General features: G+C 47.3%; 3 protein-coding genes across 6 annotated transcripts in view; 2 read left to right on the forward strand and 1 right to left on the reverse strand.

Annotated features, from left to right (window-relative positions):
* Positions 1-5,620, forward strand: part of LOC101170304 (nephronectin) — an 8,132-nt gene extending 2,512 nt beyond the window's left edge. The window contains exons 5-13 of the mRNA XM_004079541.5: positions 1,031-1,147; positions 1,216-1,350; positions 1,432-1,503; positions 2,164-2,826; positions 3,469-3,552; positions 4,014-4,112; positions 4,755-4,938; positions 5,006-5,090; positions 5,164-5,620. Coding sequence (XP_004079589.3) covers positions 1,031-1,147; positions 1,216-1,350; positions 1,432-1,503; positions 2,164-2,826; positions 3,469-3,552; positions 4,014-4,112; positions 4,755-4,938; positions 5,006-5,090; positions 5,164-5,250 — 1,526 coding nt within the window. The 3' untranslated portion in view covers positions 5,251-5,620. The remainder of the gene's footprint in view (positions 1-1,030; positions 1,148-1,215; positions 1,351-1,431; positions 1,504-2,163; positions 2,827-3,468; positions 3,553-4,013; positions 4,113-4,754; positions 4,939-5,005; positions 5,091-5,163) is intronic.
* LOC101155147 (Fc receptor-like B) lies at positions 3,643-13,206 on the reverse strand. Of its 4 annotated transcripts, none has more exons than XM_023948974.2 (11): positions 12,979-13,206; positions 11,576-11,611; positions 11,135-11,395; positions 10,815-11,060; positions 10,553-10,726; positions 10,376-10,456; positions 9,547-9,637; positions 7,578-9,470; positions 4,763-7,459; positions 4,493-4,549; positions 3,643-4,292 (listed from the first exon to the last, which is right to left on the reverse strand). In XM_023948974.2, exons 1-7 carry the CDS (start codon positions 12,998-13,000, stop codon positions 9,567-9,569), a joined length of 891 nt encoding a protein of 296 aa, XP_023804742.2. In that variant the 5' UTR covers positions 13,001-13,206; the 3' UTR covers positions 3,643-4,292; positions 4,493-4,549; positions 4,763-7,459; positions 7,578-9,470; positions 9,547-9,566. The 4 variants fall into 4 exon arrangements, with proteins under 4 accessions (XP_023804742.2, XP_078792948.1, XP_078792947.1 ...); XM_078936822.1 differs by having other exon boundaries at positions 4,763-4,906; positions 5,066-9,470; XM_078936821.1 differs by having other exon boundaries at positions 4,763-9,470.
* Positions 13,207-15,775: 2,569 nt separating this feature from the next.
* LOC101169813 (myelin-oligodendrocyte glycoprotein) lies at positions 15,776-19,832 on the forward strand. The gene is made up of 3 exons (XM_004079539.5): positions 15,776-15,935; positions 17,887-18,252; positions 18,324-19,832. The coding sequence occupies exons 1-3, from the start codon at positions 15,875-15,877 to the stop codon at positions 18,401-18,403; spliced, it is 507 nt and encodes a 168-aa protein (XP_004079587.1). The 5' UTR covers positions 15,776-15,874; the 3' UTR covers positions 18,404-19,832.
* The last annotated feature ends 3,031 nt before the right edge of the window (positions 19,833-22,863 follow it).

Here is a 22,863-nt window from a genome sequence, read left to right on the forward strand (position 1 = left end):
CGCGGCGCCGCCTGAGGGGCGCTCACGTGGACGTCAGAGGCGTTAGACTTCCATGGTCCAGATGATTGTTCCTCTAACCCCCCGTCATCGCCGTATTGGACTGATCCTTTTCCAGCTTTAATGTCCCTAAAAAAAACTAAACAACAAAATTAATTAATTAAAAAAAACATTAATTAACAGAGTTAAATACATATTTATCAACATGGCAGCAAGGAATGACTGAGAACTGGACTGAGTGACTCCGCCCCCTGGCCTTCCAATCAGGAAGTGGCTCCAAGGAGCCAAAATCCCACAGACTTCGTTCTGGTCAGACTAACCGTTCTCTAAAATCCTCATTTTTTCATAATATTTTTCTGTAGTTCAGGTTATTGAAGTCATAAACTGACCAATCAGATGCCTCAATAAAGTAGGCGGAGCCTGCTTGCCCCACATCCAACATTTAAAACATTGGACAGATTTGGGAGGGGTGTGGCCTTCCAACAAACTCAACTTGGCCAGTGGTTGCCTTAGCAACCTAGATTCAGACTGACTCGGACCAATCAGTGCTTTCTGAACGACCTCTGGCACTAACATGCTGACGTCAGAATCACATAAAAAATGTATTTTCATTTGAAATTGGTCAACAAGTTTTCCTCATCTCTGCAGTTGTTTCTATTTGAAGTCCAGACTTTAATCTTGAAAATCAGTTTTTAAAAATGTCTCTACAGAAGCTGGTCCTCTCTGCTGTTACCATGGTAACACCAACAAATAATCCCACTCGCAGACTTTGTTTCCATGTTGAGATATGCTTTAGTCTTTGTGGCTTTGGGTGAAATGTTTGCTCCTTCATTACCATGGTTACCATGGCAACATAAGATGAGGGGTGGGGGTCTGCATGTTATGACTTCCTCCCCAGGTTGAAGGTTTTCGACACATTTGGTGAGTTTAGGAGCAGCTCTACTGATGATCCAGCAGCTTTCAGGTTCTGAGGTGATGCAGAAACCGGTTTTGGTTGTGGTTCTGTCAAACCCGTGTCTGTCCCGGCTTCCAGTCAGGACCTGTTACCACGCCAACTGCCAGTACGGCTGTGAGGTCATCAAAGGCCAGGTGCGGTGCACGTGTCCGTCTCCGGGGTTACGTCTGGGTCCGGACAGGCGCACCTGCGTGGGTCAGTCTGCGTCTGTCTGCAGCAGCTGCAGGTGTCGGGGCTCCGCCCTCATTCTCTCGTCTCTGCAGACGTGGACGAGTGCGTGTCCGGTGGCGGCGTGTGTCCTCGCCGCAGGAAGTGCGTGAACACGTTCGGGAGCTTCATCTGCAAATGCCACCTGGGCTTCAGGCTCACGTACGTAAACGGACGCTACACCTGCCTAGGTGAGTCTGCGTTCTCGCTGCGCCCGTCTGGATCTTTGAGGTGAAGCAGAGAAAGAACGCCGTTTTCCCCTCCCCCTCCAGATAAAGACCCGCGGCCGTTCTGCTCGCTGAACCCGTCCTCCCCAAAGTGCAGGTGTAAAGACGGCTGCACAGGTAACGTCCCACCTGAACTGCTGAGGCGTCTAGTCCTCAAGCCCAGGAAGACTTTACTGAGCACTCTCCAACATCCACCAGCTGATCCGTCTCTACCAACTGAACGCAGAGTCAGGAGATTCGGGAAACAAGAAGCCGGAAAAAACATTTAGAGAAGTTTTGACCAATTCCTACCATCGCTCCATGAACAGAGGTGAAGGCCGTAGTCTCAGCTGTCCTCATAGATGCACGGGAAACTTGAAATATCAAGGTGGTAGAGCATGTAAGGATGACGTATGACATCATCATCTGTATGTCATAGTCCATGGATTACATGAAATCTTACCACCTTTATCCACCTTTGTCATGGTGGGGAGAACACGCCAACGTAAGGATCGGGTCATTTTGACCCCACAAGATGGGTTAAGATGCAGACGGTCTTCTCTACGACTCCCAGATGACACAAAAACCGGCAGAACCCGTACGGGTCAGCCCCCCTATGGTACTGAATGAGGCTAAGGCTTTAGATGTTCCTCCACCCAAATTCTGATTGGAAATCTCCACCTCATGAGCTTCCATGCTGAGGATGTTGATCTTCTGTCCTGGTCTGGGCTTGACCGGTCCGTTTTGTTGTGGGGGCTGTTTACAGCTGGTCTTGTTTGTTTGTGTTTATGTTTCCAGTCGTCCCCAAAGTGACTGTGTACCCGCCCAAACCCAGAACCCCGCCCCCCCTCACCACCACGGCTACAACCGCTGCTCCTGTAACCGCAGCTCCTCCCACAGCCGCTACTACTGTTCCAACCATAGCAACCACCGTTACCTCGGTAACCACTGCCATGGAAACAACCCGCCCACCTCTGACTGATGCTTCAACCACTACAGCTTCAACAACAACAACAATGACAACCAGAGTTCCAACAACAACCACAACACTGCCCACAACAACAGAAATGGATACAACGACTCTAACCACCACTTCTACCACCACTACAACTACTGCTACTACAACTACTGCTACTACAACTACTGCTACTACAAGTACAGCTACTACAAGTACAGCTACTACAACTACTGCTTCTACAAGTACTGCTACTACAACTACTGCTACTACAAGTACAGCTACTACAACTACTGCTTCTACAAGTACTGCTACTACAACTACTGCTACTACAAGTCCTGCTACTACTACTACAGCCACTACTGCTAGTACCATGTCTGCTGTTATCACGGTACCTACAGTCGCCTTGACAACCACGATGCTGCCAACGTCCTCCTTAAAAACAACAACAATAAGCAACAGAATCAACAAGGATGTGACACAAAGACAGAGAGGAGACGTGCACAGTAAGAACACACACACATGCACTAACACAAACACAAACACACTTTCTCAGCCGGTTCATTAAAAAATTAAACCTCGACTGGAATCCTCTTTGTTTTTTCTACTTATGTAAACAAAATACTTTTTCAACATTTTTATTTTATCTACAATTTTCTTTTATTTTCTCTGTTGCTTCTTTGGTTTTTGCTGCATTTCTTCACTTTTTTGCTAAAACACAACTTTAACTGTAACCCTTGTGCCATCTTAGGCACTTTAACATTGGGAGTTGGGTCATCTAGACCCACTAGACAGTGCTCTGAACCTTTTTTCTTCAATGATTTGTGAACCTCACTGGTGTCCATGGATTACATGAAATCTTTCCACCTTTATCCACCTTTGTCATGGTAGGGGGAACACCTCAATGGAAGGGGGGGGGTCACCTAAGATGGCACAAGGGTTAAAGTTGTGTTTTAATTTAATGTTCTGGAGTCGTGTTTGCAGCGTTAAACATCTATGATGGATTTAGTTCCTGACCTTTGTTCAGCTAAGGTCAGCTTTGACAACTGTTTCAGTTTTTGACATTATCACAGGAAATGATTGTTACTGTTCTACTAACTTGTTGTACATTAGCTTATAATTGACCCGTGTGTGTGTGTGTGCGTCAGTTCCTCGACTGCCCGGTAACAATGAGGACTGGGATTTTGACATCGAACTGGGAAACACAGCAGAGGACGCCCGCGATGACCCCGGTACGTCCCAGGTTTACGTTTGCGACTGTAATTGGATCGTAAATTCAGACGTTTCTCGTTGTGAGACACAGACGTCTCGGACACTCAGAGGGTTTTCATCAAACATTTGTATTCTTTGGACTGTTTAAAACCCTTCAAAGTTCCCAGAAATCAATGTGAATCCTGGTTCTGTTTACTGAGCTGGAACAGGTTTTCTGTGGAACACGGCGCTCAGAAAGCCGTCCGAATGTTTTAGTACGACAGAGGTGCACCGGTTGATGGATTGATGGAGCATTATGGGAACTGTAGTCAGGACCCTGGCGGCCTGGTATGTTCTGTGCTTCAACATAAGGAAGTGAGGTTATAGTTCACTGTGAAGGCTGTGTGTGGAAGAACCCAGCGCCTCAGAACGTTGGTTTCTGTTGGATGAAGATACAGATGGATGCTGCAGGAACTCTTTGATCTCCCTGTTTGTGCTGCAGAGGCGGGCCGGCTGCACTGCACCTTCCACCGGGGCCTTTGTTCCTGGATGTCGGACCGCGACGGAGACCTTCCCTGGGAGGCGGAGCGGAGTCCTGCAGGTCTGATGTGAACTCTGAACTGTTACCCATCACTGCACTGCTTCTTTAGATGCCATGGATGACTAATACTCACACGTTTGGGTGAATTTGTGTAACAGGAGACAATGGTGGACATCTGTGAGGATCAGTTTGGTTTCATGTAGAAGAAGAGAACCTCAGATGTTTGCTTTGATGAGGTTTCTAGAAAAGAAAATAGAAGGTCAGAAGGATTTGCTTCATGTCTTTAGATCCAGAGAGAGGAGGTGTGGTTTAGGAGGAAGTAGAGAAGAACGTTTGAGTTTTTCAGGACATGAATGAGAGCTGGAAGACAGCGGTGAGATGTTCTGTAGGTTCTGTAGGGACTAAACCGAGGACTAAACCATGGTAATAAACAGACTCACAGATGAGGTCAGACAGGAATCTCTGTGGATCATGATGTTTGCAGATGACACCGATCTCTACAGAGAGCAGAAAGCAGGTGGAGGAACATTTAGACAGGTGGAGGTTTCCTCTGGTTAATGGTCATAATGACATTTCTCATTGAAAAGCATCTCTCAGGTCATCTTCAGGAACATCTAGAATGCTTTACTCTAGGATGCCTGTTTCTCTGCTGGTTTTTTCACTGGTTCCTCCTGTGAGATTACTGGTGATGTTGGGTCTTAGGTCAGTACCTGTCTGTTCCTGAGCTGAAGGCGGGACAAAGAAGCATCCGAGGAGCCCGATTGGCCCTCCAGGTGCCCCCTTCCTGGAGCCACGGCGACCTGTGCTTCTCCTTCTCCCATTGGCTGACGGGTCATCATGTGGGCGTTCTGCAGCTGTTCATCAAGAAGAAGGGACGCGATGAAAGGTCTGCTTCCTCCACTCAGACACCTGCTGGAGTCAGCTCAAACACTGATGCTGATTGGCTGTTGCAGGTATGGCCCCGCCCTCTGGAGCAGGACCGGAGGACACGGCTGGAGACGAACGCAGGTTACCTTGACAATGCGATCCGTGGACAGAGTGAGGCCCACACCGACGATGAAGATGATGTAGTGTGGATGAAGATGATGAGGATAGTGATGATGTGTTTCAGGTTTTGATGAAGGCCGAGCGAAGGAAAGGTCGGCGGGGACAAATGGCGATTGATGATGTCACACTGAGTCAAGGGGCGTGTCGATGACATCATGAGGGCTCACATGGACTTGTGGTTGACGTGTCTGAAGGACTTCTCTGCTGTCGGAGCTGCAAGCAGCAGACTCCGCCCCCAATGGATGGATGACTGTTACCCACCTGACCAGGGGTCAACAGGTCACTCAGGGAAGCTGCAGGGCAGAAAGCAAACATTTACCCCAGGCTGAACCGTCGTCACACTCCGGATGTCAGCGAGTCTCCTGTCAGCTGACCTCTGACCTTCAGTGTTTGGCTCCACCCCCTGAGTCTGTCCAACTGCATGGATGAAGCTCCTCCCAGTTGAAGTTTCACTTCCTGCTTTTAAACCACATTTGCACAAAAACGTGTTACTTCATTAAATAACAGTTTGATGTTTTTGATCCAGTGTCTGTGTGATGTGTCCACAGCGAGTTTGGTAGACTCCATGATTGGTAATTGGGGGGGTTGTCCTGAACCCCGCCCTCTGGATTTTCACAGCTGCAGGACGTTAGCATGAAGCAGAAGGAAAGAGGACAGGACGGCGGCGCTTGTTGGTTCAGACTGTTCTGAAAATTCATGGAAACCTGCAGTTTGTGACGAGAAATGAGCGGCAGGACTTCAGTCTTCAGGCAGGACTTCAGTCTTCAGGCAGGACTTGGGTCTTCATGCAGGACTTGGGTCTTCATGCAGGACTTGGGTCTTCATGCAGGACTTGGGTCTTCATGCAGGACTTGGGTCTTCATGCAGGACTTCGGTCTTCATGCAGGACTTCAGTCTGTGTTGATCTTTACCGAAACATGTTGTGTCATCAGCATAGAAACACATTCGACTGCTGAAGCCTGAAGAAAACCTGGCATCTGACAGCAGGTGAAAACACTCCACCTATGCTGTTTCACCTGCAGGTGGAGGGAGAGACAGAGGCAGCTGGGCTGCTGGTTTGTGTTGAACATCTGCTTCACAGGACACAAACACACAAACACACAAACACACAGGCGGAGGTGCACAGCTGGGCGGAGCAGCTGCTGAGATGATTGGTACTTTACAGCCAATCTTCAGATTCCTGCGTTTATAGAGAGGAGCTGAAGGCTGTGATTTACTCCCCTCTGTGTGAGTCTGTGTGTGTGTGTCTGTGTGGGCGTGTGAGATGGTGTGTGTGCGTGAAGGAGGGGACGCTCCTTGTTAACCTGTCATTACCACAATCAGCGCCGCACTCTCTCCTCACAGCACTTTGAAGACCAACGCTCCTCCTCCTCCAGAGGAGACATCTGCTCCTGCTTGTTTCATGTTTGATGACGAGTTCGGCGTCAACAGCAAAAATACAGACTGTTTTTAAACAATCTAACTTTGTGTCTTCACGCTCTTCTTCAGGGACAAAGGTCTGATGAAAAAGGACGACGATCAGGTGAAGGTTTGCCTCCACCCCTCATCTTTAGATGTTGGTATGATCCAAACAGAGCTGGGTTGCAGCTCCTGCTGTTTGTTTCTTTCTTTAACATCTACTCTGTCGTCCTCTGAATCCTCTTTGTTTGGTGTTTGCTGCCCCCAGCTGGACATGAGCTGTAACTGCATATTTTAAAAAACAACCATAGAAATGATCAAACCCCAGGAGTCCAGAGGTTTACACTTGATTTGCTCTGAAGCTCAGTTATGAAGTTTATCTGACCACCGATGACGTCTGTCTTCTAGACTTTCTTGTGGGTCGGAGTTTTTTAATTTAAAGCTATGAAGGCGAGCGCGTCACCATGATTGACCTTGAACTTCCAGAAAAAGTTCCTGTTTCTGTTCATTTCAGGGGTTCTTAGTGGAAGACCAAAGTTTGGGTTCCAAAAACCAAACCAGATTTTTTTATTTCATTAAATAAAATTGTCCTTCAGATGATGAAAAACTGAGGTTCTAGACGGGAGAACTGGTTCTGATCCATCTCAGGTCTTCCTGCAGAGGATTTTCTTTGGTTCCTGACGTTTCCAGCGGCAGCTGAAGGATCTGCTCGTCTGTCTGGAAGAGTCCAAATGGATCTGCAGCAGATCTCACCTGTTAGCAGAAATGGTGACGTCCACAGCTTCCAGTTAAAGAGCAGGTCCCGCCTCCAGAACCGCCAGACCCTCCAGAACCTCCAGAGCCTCCAGAACCTCCAGAGACAAACCAAGGACCTCCATCTGAGCTGGACGCTTCATCAAACCCTTTCAGTTTGTTCTTCAGCGTGTTAGATGTTCCTCAAACCTTCTGTCAGTCTATCTCTACTGCAGGATCAACAGGAAGGTCAATGATTAAACTGTGACGTCATGTCAGACTGTGTCCAGCAGGGGGCAGCAGCCCTGCATAAAGCGCATGAATGGACTAAAAAGTTCCTGTTCTTACATGAGGTTCTGCAGCACATCAGGACGATGAGAACTTCAACCCTCAACGCAGTTTCCTGCTTCAGCTCACTGTCCAGCCCTTAGCGGAAAGTATTCTGGTTAAATGTACTACAAGTATACTCACTAAAAGTGAGGCAGTATACTCAAGGTTTACTGTTTGTACACCATAGATGTTTTAAACTTACGATAAAGAAGTATTCAGTCAGTACATTTCCTACACATGTCTGAATTATACCTGCTGTACTTATACTCTAGTATATGTAATAAATGTGGAGTACTCCAGATTTGCTGAGATTGCTAAATCACAGACGGAAGCAGAATGAGGTCAACGACAAAACACAATCGCTGCACAAAACCACAACTTTAAACAAACTGCACACAGCTTGGTTCTGTTAGACAAACCACAGCAGAAAACAAGAAGCTGTTTAGGCCGGGGGGGTCTGAACTACGGGGGCAGCACAGGTTTTATTGACCTGCTGAAGCAAATTTTACACATCCAGCTGGAGTCCCACTTTATTCTGTTTTACCTGCAGGTGGCGCTAAAACGAAGCAAAGAAGAATCTTGGAGCATGACTGTAAACCTGCAAACACAATGAGTCAGCAGAAATGGCTGCACAAAGGAAACACAAACGAGTGAGAGCAGAAGATTTCAGACACCAGTGTCCTCTGATGAGACGCCGCAGAAAGAACCAGAATAAGAACCAGAATGATTGACAGCATCTGTGAAGGTCTACGTGTCTCAACCACCAACCTTTCTGCTGACATGCTCACCATCCTCCAGTCCAAAACCAGTCACTGCTCCCACTGACACCAGAGTCTCTGCTCCCACTGAGTTCTTCTCACTACAAGCGAGTTACAAACACACACAATGTTCTTGTGTCGTTGTGCAGCCTTGACTTTTAGTTTTTCTACATTTGGACCCCAATGAGGAAACTTTAGGTCTATGGGTGTCACATGTCTGCCCGTCCAGGAGAGACTTCCTCCCTTCATCTGCTGGTGTAGCAGTGGAAAAGCACCACACTGCCCCCTACTGGACGAGGGAACATCCACAGCATCAATAGGGGCTGAACAGGGACAAGCTGGACCAGCAGAACCATCCTGAACCGGTCCATTGTTTCATTGTTTCTTTATTATATCATATTTTTTGGGGATTTATTTACATCTGATTTTATGTTCAGCACTTTGGTTACCTCTGCTTTTACAAGAGCTCCACCAATAACACATTGATTGATTGGTTGATTGATTGATTGATTCCAGCAACTGGTTCATTATGGGTCTGGTTGACCAGGTTGTTGCCATGGAGACGAGCATGGCAGGCTGGAGGAAGTGGTGTTGGCGTGCTCTGCTGCCTCAAGTGTGGCGTCGTGCGTTTTCAGTCTCACACTTTGACCTGAGTTTGGATTTATTTCATGACGGTTTGAGGAAAAAAAACAAAGGTTGATCAGGTCCAGATGAAGAAGGTTGAAGAAGAGTTTGGATGTTTTTCTCCTGAAAGTTTCTCTGAACCTGAGCTCCGTGGTTCCTTCAGACACGGACTTCCTATGACTGATGCAGTTTACATCTGCAGGTTGACGTCTGCAGGTTGGCGTCTGCAGGTTGACGTCTGCAGGGTGGCGTCTGCAGGTTGGCGTCTGCAGGTTGGCGTCTGCAGGTTGACATCTGCAGGGTGGCGTCTGCAGGTTGGCGTCTGCAGGTTGGCGTCTGCAGGTTGGCGTCTGCAGGGTGGCGTCTGCAGGGTGGCGTCTGCAGGGTGGCGTCTGCTCATCTGAATGCAACGAGGTCACGGAGAACCTCTGAGCGTCCTCAGAAGACTTCAGACGCCCACAAAGCTCCGAGGTTCCTGCAGTACAAACAGCCACAGGTTGTTTGAAATCTGATCTCCAGCGAGTCTCTCCTGAACCAGAACAGAGGAAACCACCAGTTAACGATCGAGCAAAGAACCCAGAAGCTGAGACGAAGCAAACACCTACATCAGTGACGGTCTGAGGGATCAGACGGGCGGAGCCGTGGTCTTCCTCACTGTAGAGTAGACGATCTCTGAATCTGATGAAGACTCTAAAACTAAAGAAACAGCAGAGAGAAAAGCTGAAGATCTGCAGAACTTTACAACCCAAACCTGTTCAAAGAGACGCATGACACGGACCGGAAACGGTTCTGTGGACCGCCAGAACATTTGCACCAAACGCTTCATGTTTCTGGGTTCAGAACAGTTCTGACCCAGAATCACAGACATCTCAGGGCTCAGAAGAGTCCGCTCCTTGAAGGAAACGAAGCGTGGAGCGTTCAGAACCATCTGGGTTCAGAACCATCTGGGTTCAGAACCATCTGGGTTGACCCATTTTCACACTGAGCTTTTGAGAGCAGAGCAGAGCGCCACCTGCTGTTCCTTTGAGGACAACAGTCAGGACAGCAGTCGGTCCAGAACAACCGTCCATGCAGACCTGCATTGTTCTTCAGCAGTTCTCGTGTCTGAAGGAGCGTTGGAACTGATGTTTCTTCTTCTGTGGTGGAGCCTGAGCAGCTCGTCTGCTGCTGATCAAACAGGAAGTGACTGCAGAGCTTTTAGATCGCTATCGGCAACGGCCACATCCTGCAGACACTCATCTCTGCTGCTCAGCGAGAACGTCACCCCTTCAGAACAACAGAGACTCTCCTGTCACTCCGGTCACGGATCAAAGAGACATCCTAGTTTCCACGGCAACGGTTGATCCTCATATCAACAAATCTAGTCTGAAATAAACCCAGATTTGACTCGGCTTCATCCTTCAGCTGGAAACAAACAAACACATGAACGTTTACCTCGGCTGCCTCTGATTGGCTGCTGCTGTAAGATGGTGAGGTGACTGTATGTGACGTCATCTTCTCTGGTTCTTCTTTCAGCTAAAAAAGGACAAATGTTTGGTTTCAGGAGTTTCTGTCCTGACTGTTATAAAAACAAATCTGATTTCCTCATGAATTCTGGGATTGGCGTCTCACTGTCAGACTTCCTGCTAACGCAGACGATCAGCAGAACCAGGAACACCAGAAGAACCAAAACACCAATGCAACCAGCAGGTAACCACATGTGAAGAGGAGGAGAGGAGGAGGAGGGAGCAGTAGATGATGAAGGAGCAGAGGAGGTTAAGAGAGCAGAGGTGGTTGTGGGTTTCTCTGAAACAGACCAAAGATGATGATGAAGATGATGATGAAGAACAGAGAGGCTGCAGAACCGGATCGGGTCCCTGAAGGAGCTCCTCACCTGAGACAGAGATCCAGCTGGATGGAGACTCTCCATGAGCGCTGATGTGACACTTGTAGAGACCTTCATCAGACCTGGAAACATGCTGGAGGGTCATGTGACCTGTAGGCTCAGTCCTGATGAGGGAGCCATCTTTATAGAAAGCAGCTGAGGGCTTGGAGGGAGGGGTCTGTGATTGACAGCTCAGAGTGAGGTCATGACCCTCCATCACAGGGAGGACAGGACTCTGCAGGATCACTGATCCACCTCAACACAGAGACAAAGCATTTCATCCATCTGCACACAGCTGCAGCAACACTAACTCCACAGTCTGATCTTACCAGAGACACTGATGTTCACGCTGATGCTGGAGGCTCCTCCCCCTCTGGACTCACACCAGTACACACCACTGTCTGATGTAGAAAGATAGCTGATCTCACAAGAAGAAATGTGTAACTCTCCCCATTCAGAACAGTTGGTGTTTTCTCCAGTTGAGGTGTTTCTCCTCAGAGTCCATCCTGCAGAGCTGTGGTCCTCACACTTCAGAGTCACTGATTCTCCTCTGAAGAACTGAGATCTGCTGGGACTCACAGTCAGACCAACTGCAGGAGTTGGAGAGAAAAACTGTCACTGCTGTCCAATCCATAAACAACAGATAAAACCTCATTCTGTTAACCGTTAATAGTTGCTCTCCTTTAATTTTCAAAACCTGAAATCATTCAGTGAATGTTGAGGATGTGACAAATGATGAAGATGTGACAAATGATGAAGATGTGACTCACTTTGGTTTGTTGGACAGCATAGCACAAACGTCAGACCTGCAGAAACGACAGAGAAGCAGTGAAAGCAGGAAGTGAATCTCTGCCAGCGTCTCCATCTGAGAGTTTCTGAGCGTTTCCTCCTGCAGAACCACCATCAGCAGCTTCAGGACGAAGACCTTCAGGATCCACATGAAGATCTAGTCAGAGGATCTCTGCTGCCTCATCACCCTCCCCCCCTTGGTGATGGGGGGAGCGACATGAAGCACAGGTGATGCAGAGATGGTTACCTCAGGTGATCCAGTCAGGTGATCTAAAGCTGCAGCAACACGTTGGCCCCCAGTTTCCACAAATATCACCTTCACCTTCATCATACTCCTGGCTACGCCCAAACCATAGCCTTTATAAGAGAACTGGACTGAGTGGCCCCGCCCCCCTGGTGTTCCAAACAGGAAGTGGCTCCAAGAAGCCAAAATCCCACAGACTTCCATAGAGAAATAAACATCTGCTATTCAGGCGTTCTATTAGTCAGAAGAAACATTCTGGATCTGATAGATTTTTTCAACATCTTCTTGATAATCCTCGTTATTTTTCCTGTATTTTAAAATATTTCAGTCATAAACCAACCAATCAGAAGCCTCAGTGAAAGTAGGAGGAGCCTGCTGGCCCCCACATCCAGGTTTGACAGATTTAATGTAGCCCCCCCTTCAGTGGTAGGAGTGTGGCCTTCCAACAAGCTCACTCCTGATTGGTGAGAGTGGTTGCCATAGGAACGATGACTCAGACCAATCACTGCTGATTGGTGAGAGGGGTTGCCATAGGAACGATGACCAGGCCGGCTCAGACCAATCACTGCTGACTGACGAAGGGTGGCTCCAACATGACGATGACCGAAGAATGAATGAAAAGAAATGTGACTGAATTAACTGGATTTGGTTGGAGCCGGAATAAACCATTTTCTATGGATGACGTGACTCAGTCCAGTTCTATGATACAGACGATGGTTAAAACAAGAGCTAGCTTGGAGGTTCACAGTCCATGTGTGTGTGTGTGTGTGTGTGTAACAGATGCATCATCATACTTTTTCAGTCTTTTTTTTAGTTTGTTTCCTTTCTCTGACAAATATTCAGACAATAAAAGTTTCAACTGTTGGTTCACTTTTACCAAGATAATCCAGAAACCTGCTGCTCTTCCTCAGCTGGATCTGCAGAGTCTTCCTGGTCTAGAAGGTCCAGCTGTGTTCTGGAAGCAGCAGCTTCTAACTAGCAGCAGAAAGTTCAGCTCCTGGAATCAGAACAGCTGAACTCCTTCTGTCCTCCTCCAGCTGCTCCTCTCCTCAGCCTGACCTCCTTTTCATGTCACCTCCTCCTCATCATCAACACCAACAGAGCAGACAGTCAAAGCGGACAAACAGCTTCTGTACTTACAGAGCAGACATGTTTCCTTCATCTTCCTCTCTGGTCTGATCTCTGCTTTCTGCTTCCTCACTCACACCACACACAAGCCCCGCCCCCTTCCTCACGTCACTGTCTTTAACCAGCAGCAGTGACTGATGTCAACATTTGAGGCAGTTTCTGTAAATGACCTAGTTTATGTGTTTACACAGTATGGTTTCAGATTCTATCTATCTATCTACCGACTGACCCGTCTGTCTGTCTATCGATGTTTAAGAAGTAAAAGAACATCCTAAAAAAGAGTGTTTAAACAGGGCTCTCCTCACGGGCCCCAGTCAGGCCGAGGGAACGATTTGGGAGCACCACCCATAGGAGACCTCCAAAGGGGGCCAGTGCAATATGGTTTGGGCGGTAGTCAAAGGCGGGTGCCTCAGTGGCCCAAAACTTGGCTTTTGGGACGTGGAACGCCACCTCTCTGGGAGGGGAGGAGCCTGAGTTTGTGCAAGAGGTTGAGAGATACCGGCTAGAAATGGTCGATCTCATCCCCACACATAGCCTGGGCTCTGAAACTCAGTCCTCAGAGAGGGGTTAAAGTGGGCAGGGCGAGGGGAGTCTGGACATCTTTGCTTAGACTGTTGCCCCCCAACCCTGTCCTGGATAAGAGGAAGAAGATGGATGGATGGATGGATGATGGATGTATGGATGGATGATGAATGGATGATGGATGATGGATGGATGATGGATGGATGGATGGATGGATGGACTTTTATCGTGAAGGCTCGCTCTACTTCTAGTTTTCCAGTGAAATCTCTACGCATACATCAATTCAGCAGAGAATAAACAGGTATTGGCTGATGCTCTGGCAACAAGAGAAATGGGGTGATGTATGTTTAAATCCATAATTTTTAGCATCTAGCTGGAGGACGAACATCTCTAACTCCAGGATTCCAGCAGGACTTGATTCAGACGACGCCCTCAATAATCACAACAGCTGTGACTATGACTGTGGACTACAGAAATGTGTTAGAATACCCATCAGTAGTGATCATTGAGTGCGTCGTCTGAATCAAGTCCTGCTGGAATGCTACTGCTTCAGAAATAAAAACATCGTCTGAACCAAACTGAAACACCAACGTTCCTCCATCACCGACTTCAGGACCTTCATCCAGGAGCTTCAAGCTCAAAACTTTCTTCTCCTCAAACAGCTGACTTTAGGGGAGTGATACACAGCTGCTGTAACCATGGAAACCTACTCTGGGAGTCCCCAATCCGACCCTCCCCTCAGAACCCCAACAGAAGTAGAAAGCTATAAAACAGAACCAAAAGTAGAACAAGGCAGACAGACGAGGAGGGTTCTGATGCAGCCTGCTGGGAAGCCAGACTCTCCTGAACAGGAAACTGAACTCTGGACGTTCTCTGTGTCTACCAAGAAAACTAGCTGGTTACTGTTGGATGACAGCCGAGAGAAAAACATGCAGACAGTTTGTTTGTATTCTTGGAACCAGTCAATGAATGGCACTTTCGTTTTTGCCTGAACATAAGGAACTGTGTCGTCTGCATATAACTGTATTTTTACATGTAGACCTGTATATTTGATCGGTCATTTAAGTACAGAGTAGAAAGGAGAGGCCCCAGTATTGAGTCTCGGGGAACTCCCACTAAACGATGTAGCACAGATTTGCTCTGCTGGTGTTCTGTCCACAAGATGTGATCTGATCCAACAAAGAGCGCTTTCTGAGAAATTACAAAAGACAAAGTTTGATAAGGAGGACATCGTGGTTAATTATGTCATAGGCATATTTATAGTCAAGAAAAACTGCAGCCACCACTTTTCACCATTTTTCATAAATGTTGAACAGCATGTCAGTATCAGTGGAGAGATGTTTCATTGGGTGGAGAGGCGTTGAGCCATCATTCAGATGTAAAGGCAACGTGTTGTCCACCAGTTCTCCTTTGAAGTACTTGGTAACATGTTTATTGGTCTGCAGTTTTCTAGCTTTGTTCTGCTTCCTGCATTAGATATTGGTGGAACTCAAGCACTTTTTCATGTTTATGGACTACATAAAATAAAGGTTGATTTTCTCTGAAATCAGACTTGACTTCATCAAATGTCAAGAATGGGAGGTTTTCATGTTGTTTGTAAAATTATGTTAGTCAAAATTAGGTTTTTTTAATTTACCAAACGGCCACTAGGGGTCAGTATCCGGTCATTTCCATGTGTTTTTTTTAACGCTAATAACGATAATGCTAATAACAATGAGGCGTTGGCATATTTATTACAGAAGGTTTCAAACTGCCCATCATTGAAGGGATGTCATCATTAGACTGAAATACTGGAATGAAATGTCAGGAATCTGCCAGAAAACATCTTCTAACCAATAAAGTGACAGAAATCTCCTTTAAATGAATCCATAAATTCTACCTCAAAGATTCAAATAAACATTGATGTAACCTCAAGAACTCCCTGAAGATTCTGTAAATGTATTTTGTCCTTTTTCCTCCAAACTCTAAAGTTAGTAACTGCATTTCCACATAGACTCAGACTTCCTCCTCTGCTCAGAACATGGACTGTTTGGCCTCATAAAAACAATCGTATATCATTAAACTCATTATATTTTTATGCATATGCATGAATCCAAATTTTTAAATCATACTCCTCATTTTTCTAACTTTGTCAATGAAGTCAAACAAAACATGAACAATAAAACATTCTGACCATAAGAAACAGTTAAAACTCTCTCTCTGAGCGTCATTTCAGTGTCTTTGTGTGACATGTTATGACAGTTCCTCTGGCTTCTTCTCCTCCTGTTTCGGATTGAATCATTGTGACTAATAAAGTTCTTGTGGAAAAAAAACTCCCACAGGAGCTGCGAGGAAGAAGCAGGAAGTCATTTGCCTGAGTTGTCATGGAGTCCTGAGGAAGAGGAGGATGACTGCTCTTCAGCTCGCCACTGCGTGTGCGGTTCTGCTGAGTCTGCGGGTTTCTGCGGGTGAGGGGCAGCGGGAGATCAATGAGAATGAAATCTATGCTTTTACTTTGAAAAACACTCAGAGTTTCTATTTAATCAGCTATAACTTCAGCTTGAAATGAAGGATTTTAACTGTTTGTTGAAGCGAAAGTGAAGTTTAAACCTGTAGAGAAACAAAACTGTGAAACATTTCATCTAAAGCTTTTTCTGTGTCGCTTTCGGTTCGAGTCTCTTTGTTTTCCGCGTCTCCATCCATATTTATAGGAATCCTCTCTGTTTCCGATAAACACTGGGTGAGCGCGCGCGGGGAGGGAGGGGGGAGGAGGAGGGGGGTGACGTGTTTATCCAGATGACAGCTATCAGCTGTTTGATGGCAACTCTGTCAGGCTAACTGAAATTTATGAAAGCAAAGTCAAACATAGGCAAAAAACGGGATAAGACACAACGAATGAAAAACACTGGTGTTGGAAACGCAAAAAACATTCTCACTTTTTAGTGGACATCCTGCAGCCAATCAGAATCCATGCTGCATACCTGTGCGCGACCATAACGTCTGACCCTCTTGGTGTCCGGTTCAAAACCCGTCTTGTACTTATCGCTGCTGCATCAACCGGGTTTGAACTAGGGATGGGTACCGTGCCCCGGTATTGAACCAGCCCCGGGGCCACATTCTTCAAGACCGCAGTATCGTTAAGATCTGACCTGAACGGTTCTGCTATCGGTACTGGAGGAGTTACTTTGTCTTTTTTTCTTTTTTTGTGTCCCACAAAATATAAGCGTTATCTGCCATATTTAACTCACCAAGTCAGTCAATTTCCGTTAATTAATGATTATATTAATTTCGGTATTCTCGTTGAAGCGGAGAGCTCTGTCTGTCTATTTGTGTGCACGGGGGGCGGGGCTGTTGTTCAGAGCACGCGCCGCGCGCGCACGCACACAAGACAAGGCAGCGCACACACAGTCAGTGGTGATCTTGTAGGGGACACGTGAGCGCCCTAGACTAAGAACTAACGTTTCTGCGTAAAAATTATTAAGTTTGCCTACCATGCTGTCACCTTGCTACTACGATGACCGTATGTTGCGCTGTTTGTGCAGAACAGGCTGGGGCAGCGGGAGGGGGGGTGGGGGGGGGTGTTGCACGCGGAGCATACAACAAACAGGTAGAGAGGCGGGGCTTAGACTCACCGCTTATGATTCCAGACCCGCAACAAACTATCAGCTGCTTCCTAATACTTAATAATAATTAATAACTAATGATAGTTGTCATCCGTAAAATTAATATCATTTATTGGGTTTACTGGATTTAAAGAAAAATAAATGGAGTTGGCAAAATAGAAAGGAGTCTGCATCAAAGTGAATTTGTTTCCATCATTTAACTTAACTTAACTCTGGTGTTTGACAGACAGAAAAGTCTATTCAAGGTTGTGGAAAATGGACAAAAGATCAAATGAAACATCACACTCATAAAGAATAAAAACAATTAGATTAAATAATTAAATAAATATCCTGTCTGGAACATTCTCATGTATAAAGTGTTGTTGCATAGTGAGGAAATAAAACATTTTATGTTCTTAATTTGTTATTTATTTATTTTTTTTCGTCCTCAAAAAGTATCGATAAGAGTACCGGCTCGATAAGCAGTATCGATAAGAGTAGTAGTATCGTTAAAACCTTAACGATACCCATCCCTAGTTTGAACTCCACATGTGTGTCACTGACACGTGAACACGTGGAGATCCTCAGGGATCTAACCTGGAGCTCCTGACTTTTGGCCTTCAAATGCGTCCATCTACCATGACTCTGGTAAGGATGTTCCTGCAGATGACAGAGAACCAGACCGGTTAGAGCCGGAACGTTCTTCAGGAGCAGCAGGAGAACATCAGGATGTGACCCATCAGTCATGAAGCAGATGAGGAGGAATTCTTCTGGATCCATCGGTCCTCAGCCCGTCTGCTGTGTTTCTGTCCTGCAGAGATGGTAGACATCAGAGCCGTGTCCGGACAGGACGTCACTCTGCCATGTCGAGCGCCAAACAACGACTCCATCATCGCCATTGAGTGGTTCAAACCTGCCGAGGAAGAGACCTACTTGCTCCTGTACCGGGGGGGGCGGATCCTCACGGACAGCCAGCATCCGTCCTACCAGAGCCGCGTGACGTTCCAGAAGGAAAAGGTGAAGGACGGAGACGCGTCTCTGAGTTTGAGGACGGTGACGGAGGAGGACTCGGGAACGTACACCTGTTTGGTCGCTCAGAGAAACCAAAAAGCCACATCTGGGTCCAGCAATGGGAGAATTCCCCAGACCTACATCCGCCTCACGGTTGACTCCGCCCCTTCCTGTGAGTTGCTGCAGTTCACTTGTTCTGCCTCCGCGTTTCACTCGCTGACATCCCACCTCTGTTGTTCCCAGCTCCGGCGTGCAGAGGAGGCGGGGCTCTGGGGCTGGTCGCCGTCCCGCTGGTTCTGGCTGTGATGGTCGGTTCAGTCTGAGTCCAGCTGCAGGGATGGACTCCAGGGAGAGTCTGGATCATGTTTGGGTCGGCAGAACCGTCTGAGACACCGACTGATGATTCATGGAGGAAAGCATCTGGGCGTGGGGGCATCAGAGGGCGGAGCTTTAACCTCCATCTGCATATTTGAACAAAACAAACATTTCACCTGTTAGCATGGCGGCGTTACCGGTTTCAGACAGACGTCTAATGCTACGTTCACATCGGAAACCGCGTTCAAGCAGTCTGCATAACGCACGCGTGTGCGCGTGTCAGGTTCCCGTACGAAAAGTCCCATGTTCCGGCGTCGATATGCAGGTTTTTTGTGGGCGGCTGTAGTGCAGCAGTAGGGCGGTCGACCCATGATCGTAAGATTGCAGGTTCGATTCCCGCCTTGCACGCCCATGAGTCAAAGTGTCCTTGGGCAAGACACTGAACCCCACCTTGCCTCTGGTGGTAGGCAGGCGCCTGTGTTTGGCAGCGGAGCCGCCACCAGTGTGTGTGTGTGTGTGTGTGTGAGTGGGTGTGTGTGTGAGTGTGAGTGTGACTGTGTAGCACTATGGGCTTTGGAGTTATGTAGAAAAGCGCTGCATAAGTATAAACCATCTACCATTACAGGTCTGTTTTCAGGCTTTACGTACAGACGCTCTACTATAATAACAATAATCAATTTTATTTTATGTATTTTATTTTATGATTTCCTTTTTGGAACCAAAGGTTGTTGTACATAAAACAGTAACATGGCGTGTTTAGCATGTTCTTAAACATGACTGGTGTGAACATAGCATAAAGAGTTAGTTAAGTATTTATAGTAATTTCCACTTTGGTGAAGGAAAGGGGCGGAGCTAAGGTTTGAAAGGACGTGTTTTTGAGTCAACCTGCTGTGTCCACATTTCTTTGAGTTCACATCTACATTTATTGTGTTTGTAGCAGACACTCGTGTTTGTTTGGTGTTACTGTCACCTGTGTTGGAGTTGCCAGTGTTGCTGGTTGCTGGTTGCTGCTTCTGAAGCTGTGAAGCCAAAACAGGAAGTCGTCACAGCCTTTAAATGCTCCAATCAGCAACTGGACAGACGTCCACAGAGACTGTGAGGGACAAACCATGAACTTATTTAATTTCTATTTGCTTTTGTTGGTTATGATTCATTTCGTTCTATTTTTTTCACTAAGAGATCAAGTTTTGAGTTTAGTCTTGTTGTCTTTGTAGTCTTTGTTGAATGTTGTTAGTTCCCCCTGTTGTCTGATCCGCCAACATAAATGCCCCCGCAGTGTTTTTGGTGCGATCCGTTCGTTTCTTTTTCTTGGTCTGCTCAGTTGGTTTAGTTAAAGTTAAGTTTGTCTCCTGAGTTGATATTGTTAACCTCTTATAAATGCCCAGTTTGTAAATTATTTATGTTCTTTTAGAACAATTAAACAGTTATCTTTTAAAACAATGTCTGTTTTCCTGATCTCTCCCATGTGACCAAAGTAACAAAAACCTCCACATCTTTCCGTTTACTGATTTCCTAACCCCCACCCCCCCAGGCGACCACAACATCCCGCCTCCTTGAAGGAAGCTGCTGCAGGGGGAGGGGCTTCCTGGATGTTGGTGAGAAGCGGGAATTCCCATCTGAGTCACCGTTAGGCCTCACAATAACACGTCTGACGTCACACTGAGCATAACAGCCACAGTCAAGCTCCACCCACACAGGTTCACACGCCACCCAGAGGGTTCTAACCGTGGAGCCTGACGGGTTCATTAGGTCTGCTCAGCAGAACCATCCGTCCCAGTAAGATCAGGTCGATGTCGTAAAGGTCGAGTGCAGAACGTAGAGCTTTTATTCTGAAAGGGGAGACCATTGACTACGTTTCCCATCAGCCCCTCCTTCTCATTAAAGAAAGAAGTGTCTCTCTGAGTGACGGATGGTCTTTGTGCTGTTCAGTTTGAGGTCAGCTGGGTGTTTCTGGTTCTCAGGTGTTTTTGGTTCTTGGGTGTCTGGTTCTCGTGTGTTTCTGGTTCTCCGTCTCATTTTATCCACAGACATGTCTCCCTCCAGCTGACTCAGAACCATCCCAGCGGTCTGGAGGAGCTGGAAGAACCAGCCTGAGGTGATGCAGGCTTTGCTTTATTGTGATGTGAGTGGGCGTGTCCTCCTAAAGGTGTCATCACCGTTCTCAGGTGTTCAACACAAAACAACTCACAACACAACACAAAATAATTAACACAACACTATCACTCACTATACAAAACAAGTTATTGTTGTGAGTTATTGTGTTGAGTTGTGACCCTTCTGGGCCTCCGTAGTTCAGGTTTCTCAGCAGCAGACGTGTCAGGAATGTTTGCTGGCGGCGTTTTTCTGCAGCTGCTCCTGTTCACACAGCCCCAAAACATGTAACCGTTATAAACACACGGGAACATGTCCAGATCTGCTGTGAACACGCCAACCAGCACGCCAACCAGCACGCCAACCGTCCTCTGACACAGAAACTCAGGAACCCGTCCTTCTGTCATGTCTGCACAGGAGTCATGAAGCTGCAGGGATCCTAACTGCAGGTTTAGTGTTTTCCTGATGTTGGGATCTCAGGATCAGATCAAGGCGGATCTCAGCTCGTTTCTGATTGGCTGAGGCCGGCAGAAAGTCCCGGGTTTCACGTTTCTCCTGTGGTTCATCTGCAAACATGCAGCTGCTGTTCAGACTGCAGCATGTTTGCATGAGGGAGGGGGGGGTCGTGTTTTACAGAATACAGCAGCACATCTACTGCACATGTGCAGCAGAAGCTCCTCCTCCTTTAGAACTTCCTGTTTTAAGTTTTTTTTCTTTATTCAAGACACAGATGTCATTCAGTAAATAACAAAGAACATTAAACTGAACATCAATTGTTGGAGGTAAACGCCAAAGAGAATAAAAACACAAACTCATATTAGATCATGAAGCTGAGTAAAATGACACGTTTTCATTAATTTTGTGAAATAGAATATAAGTAAAACCTAATTAGGGCTGATAAATCGACAAAACTGGAAGCTTTATTGCCCCCTGTCTGTCTCCCCCTCCCCTCAGGTGAAAAGTCTGGGTGTCATCCTTGATAGCTCCTTATCTTTTCAGTCCCACATCAATAACATTACTCGCTCAGCACATTTCCATCTACGTAACATTAATCATCTTCGCCCCTCCCTCACTTTCTGGTCACTTCCTGTCTAGACTACTGTAATTCTCTCCTCTTTGGTCTCCCCCAAAAACCCTCAATAAGCTCCAACTGTTCCAGAACTCAGCGGTCCATATCATCTCCAGAACCCCCTCCTTCAGTCACATCACCCCGGTTCTCCACCAGCTGAACCAGAACCTCCACAATCAAACTCCTCCTGTTCACCTTTAAGGCCCTCCATAACCTCCCCACTCCTTATCTCTCTGACCTCATCCATATCAAAACCCCCCCTCGTTCTCTTTGGTCCTCCTCGTCTGTTCAGCTCTCTGTTCCTCTGGCCCGACTCGTCACCATGGAAACCAGAACCTTCAGCTGCTCTGCTCCCAAACTCTAGAATTCCCTCCTGATCTCCGTGTGGCGGGGTCCCGCCGAGAAAGGATGCAGAGGAGCCAAGGTGAGGAGGTTCGGTCTTTATTTCCAGAACAAAGTTCCACAATTGCTCCACGCAGGACCACACAGCGCATGGCACCTCAGTCTCACTCCTCATTTCACTCCCTGTGATGCTCACTTTTGAAGAGCGAGCCCCTCCCATTGGGCGTGGCTCTTAATTATTGTGCAGGTGGCACCACAGGTAGTGATTTTAAACATAAAATACACGAATACATAAATAATAAAACACAGTGTGGTCCCCCTCGTCATCTGACGGTGCCACACCGTCACACCATCCCCCTCCTCTGAGGGATCTACGATGTCCGGCGATCCAAAAACAGCAGCCCGCTGCCGCGCAAGCCCCACGCCAAACCACCAGACAGTTCTGCAGGCGCCCCTCATCCAACGTAGAGGCCCTGTAGTCCATCGGCCAGGCATCAGCGGGTCCTTCCTCCGGCTCGTGCTCCTCCACCCACGTCCTGACGTCGGATGGATGCACTTGCGGCTGCGGCCCCATGGCGACGATGCTCCCGCTCTGCTCCTCGGTGCACCGCTCCGGTCGGTCCCCCCCCCCCACAGCGCATGGCACCTCAGTCTCACTCCTCATTTCGCTACCTGTGGCTCCCTTTTGAAGAGCGAGCCCCTCCCATTGGGCGTGGCTCTCAATTATTGTCCAGGTGACACCACAGGTAACGATTTTAAACATAAAAAACATGAATACATAAATAATACAGTGTGGCCCCCCTCGTCATCTGACGGTGCCACACCGTCACACCATCCCCCTCCTCTGAGGGACCGATGATGTGCGGCGGTCTAGTCCCGCCGTCCGCCACAGTGCAGGCACCACGCCGATCCACCCGACAGTTCAGCAGGCGCCCCTCGTCCAACGCCGAGGCCCTGTAGTCCATC

The sequence above is a fragment of the Oryzias latipes genome, chromosome 18 (genome assembly GCF_053564925.1).
Source record: "Oryzias latipes strain Hd-rR chromosome 18, Olatipes_Hd-rR_3.1".
In the NCBI taxonomy this organism is placed as follows: Eukaryota; Metazoa; Chordata; class Actinopteri; order Beloniformes; family Adrianichthyidae; genus Oryzias; species Oryzias latipes.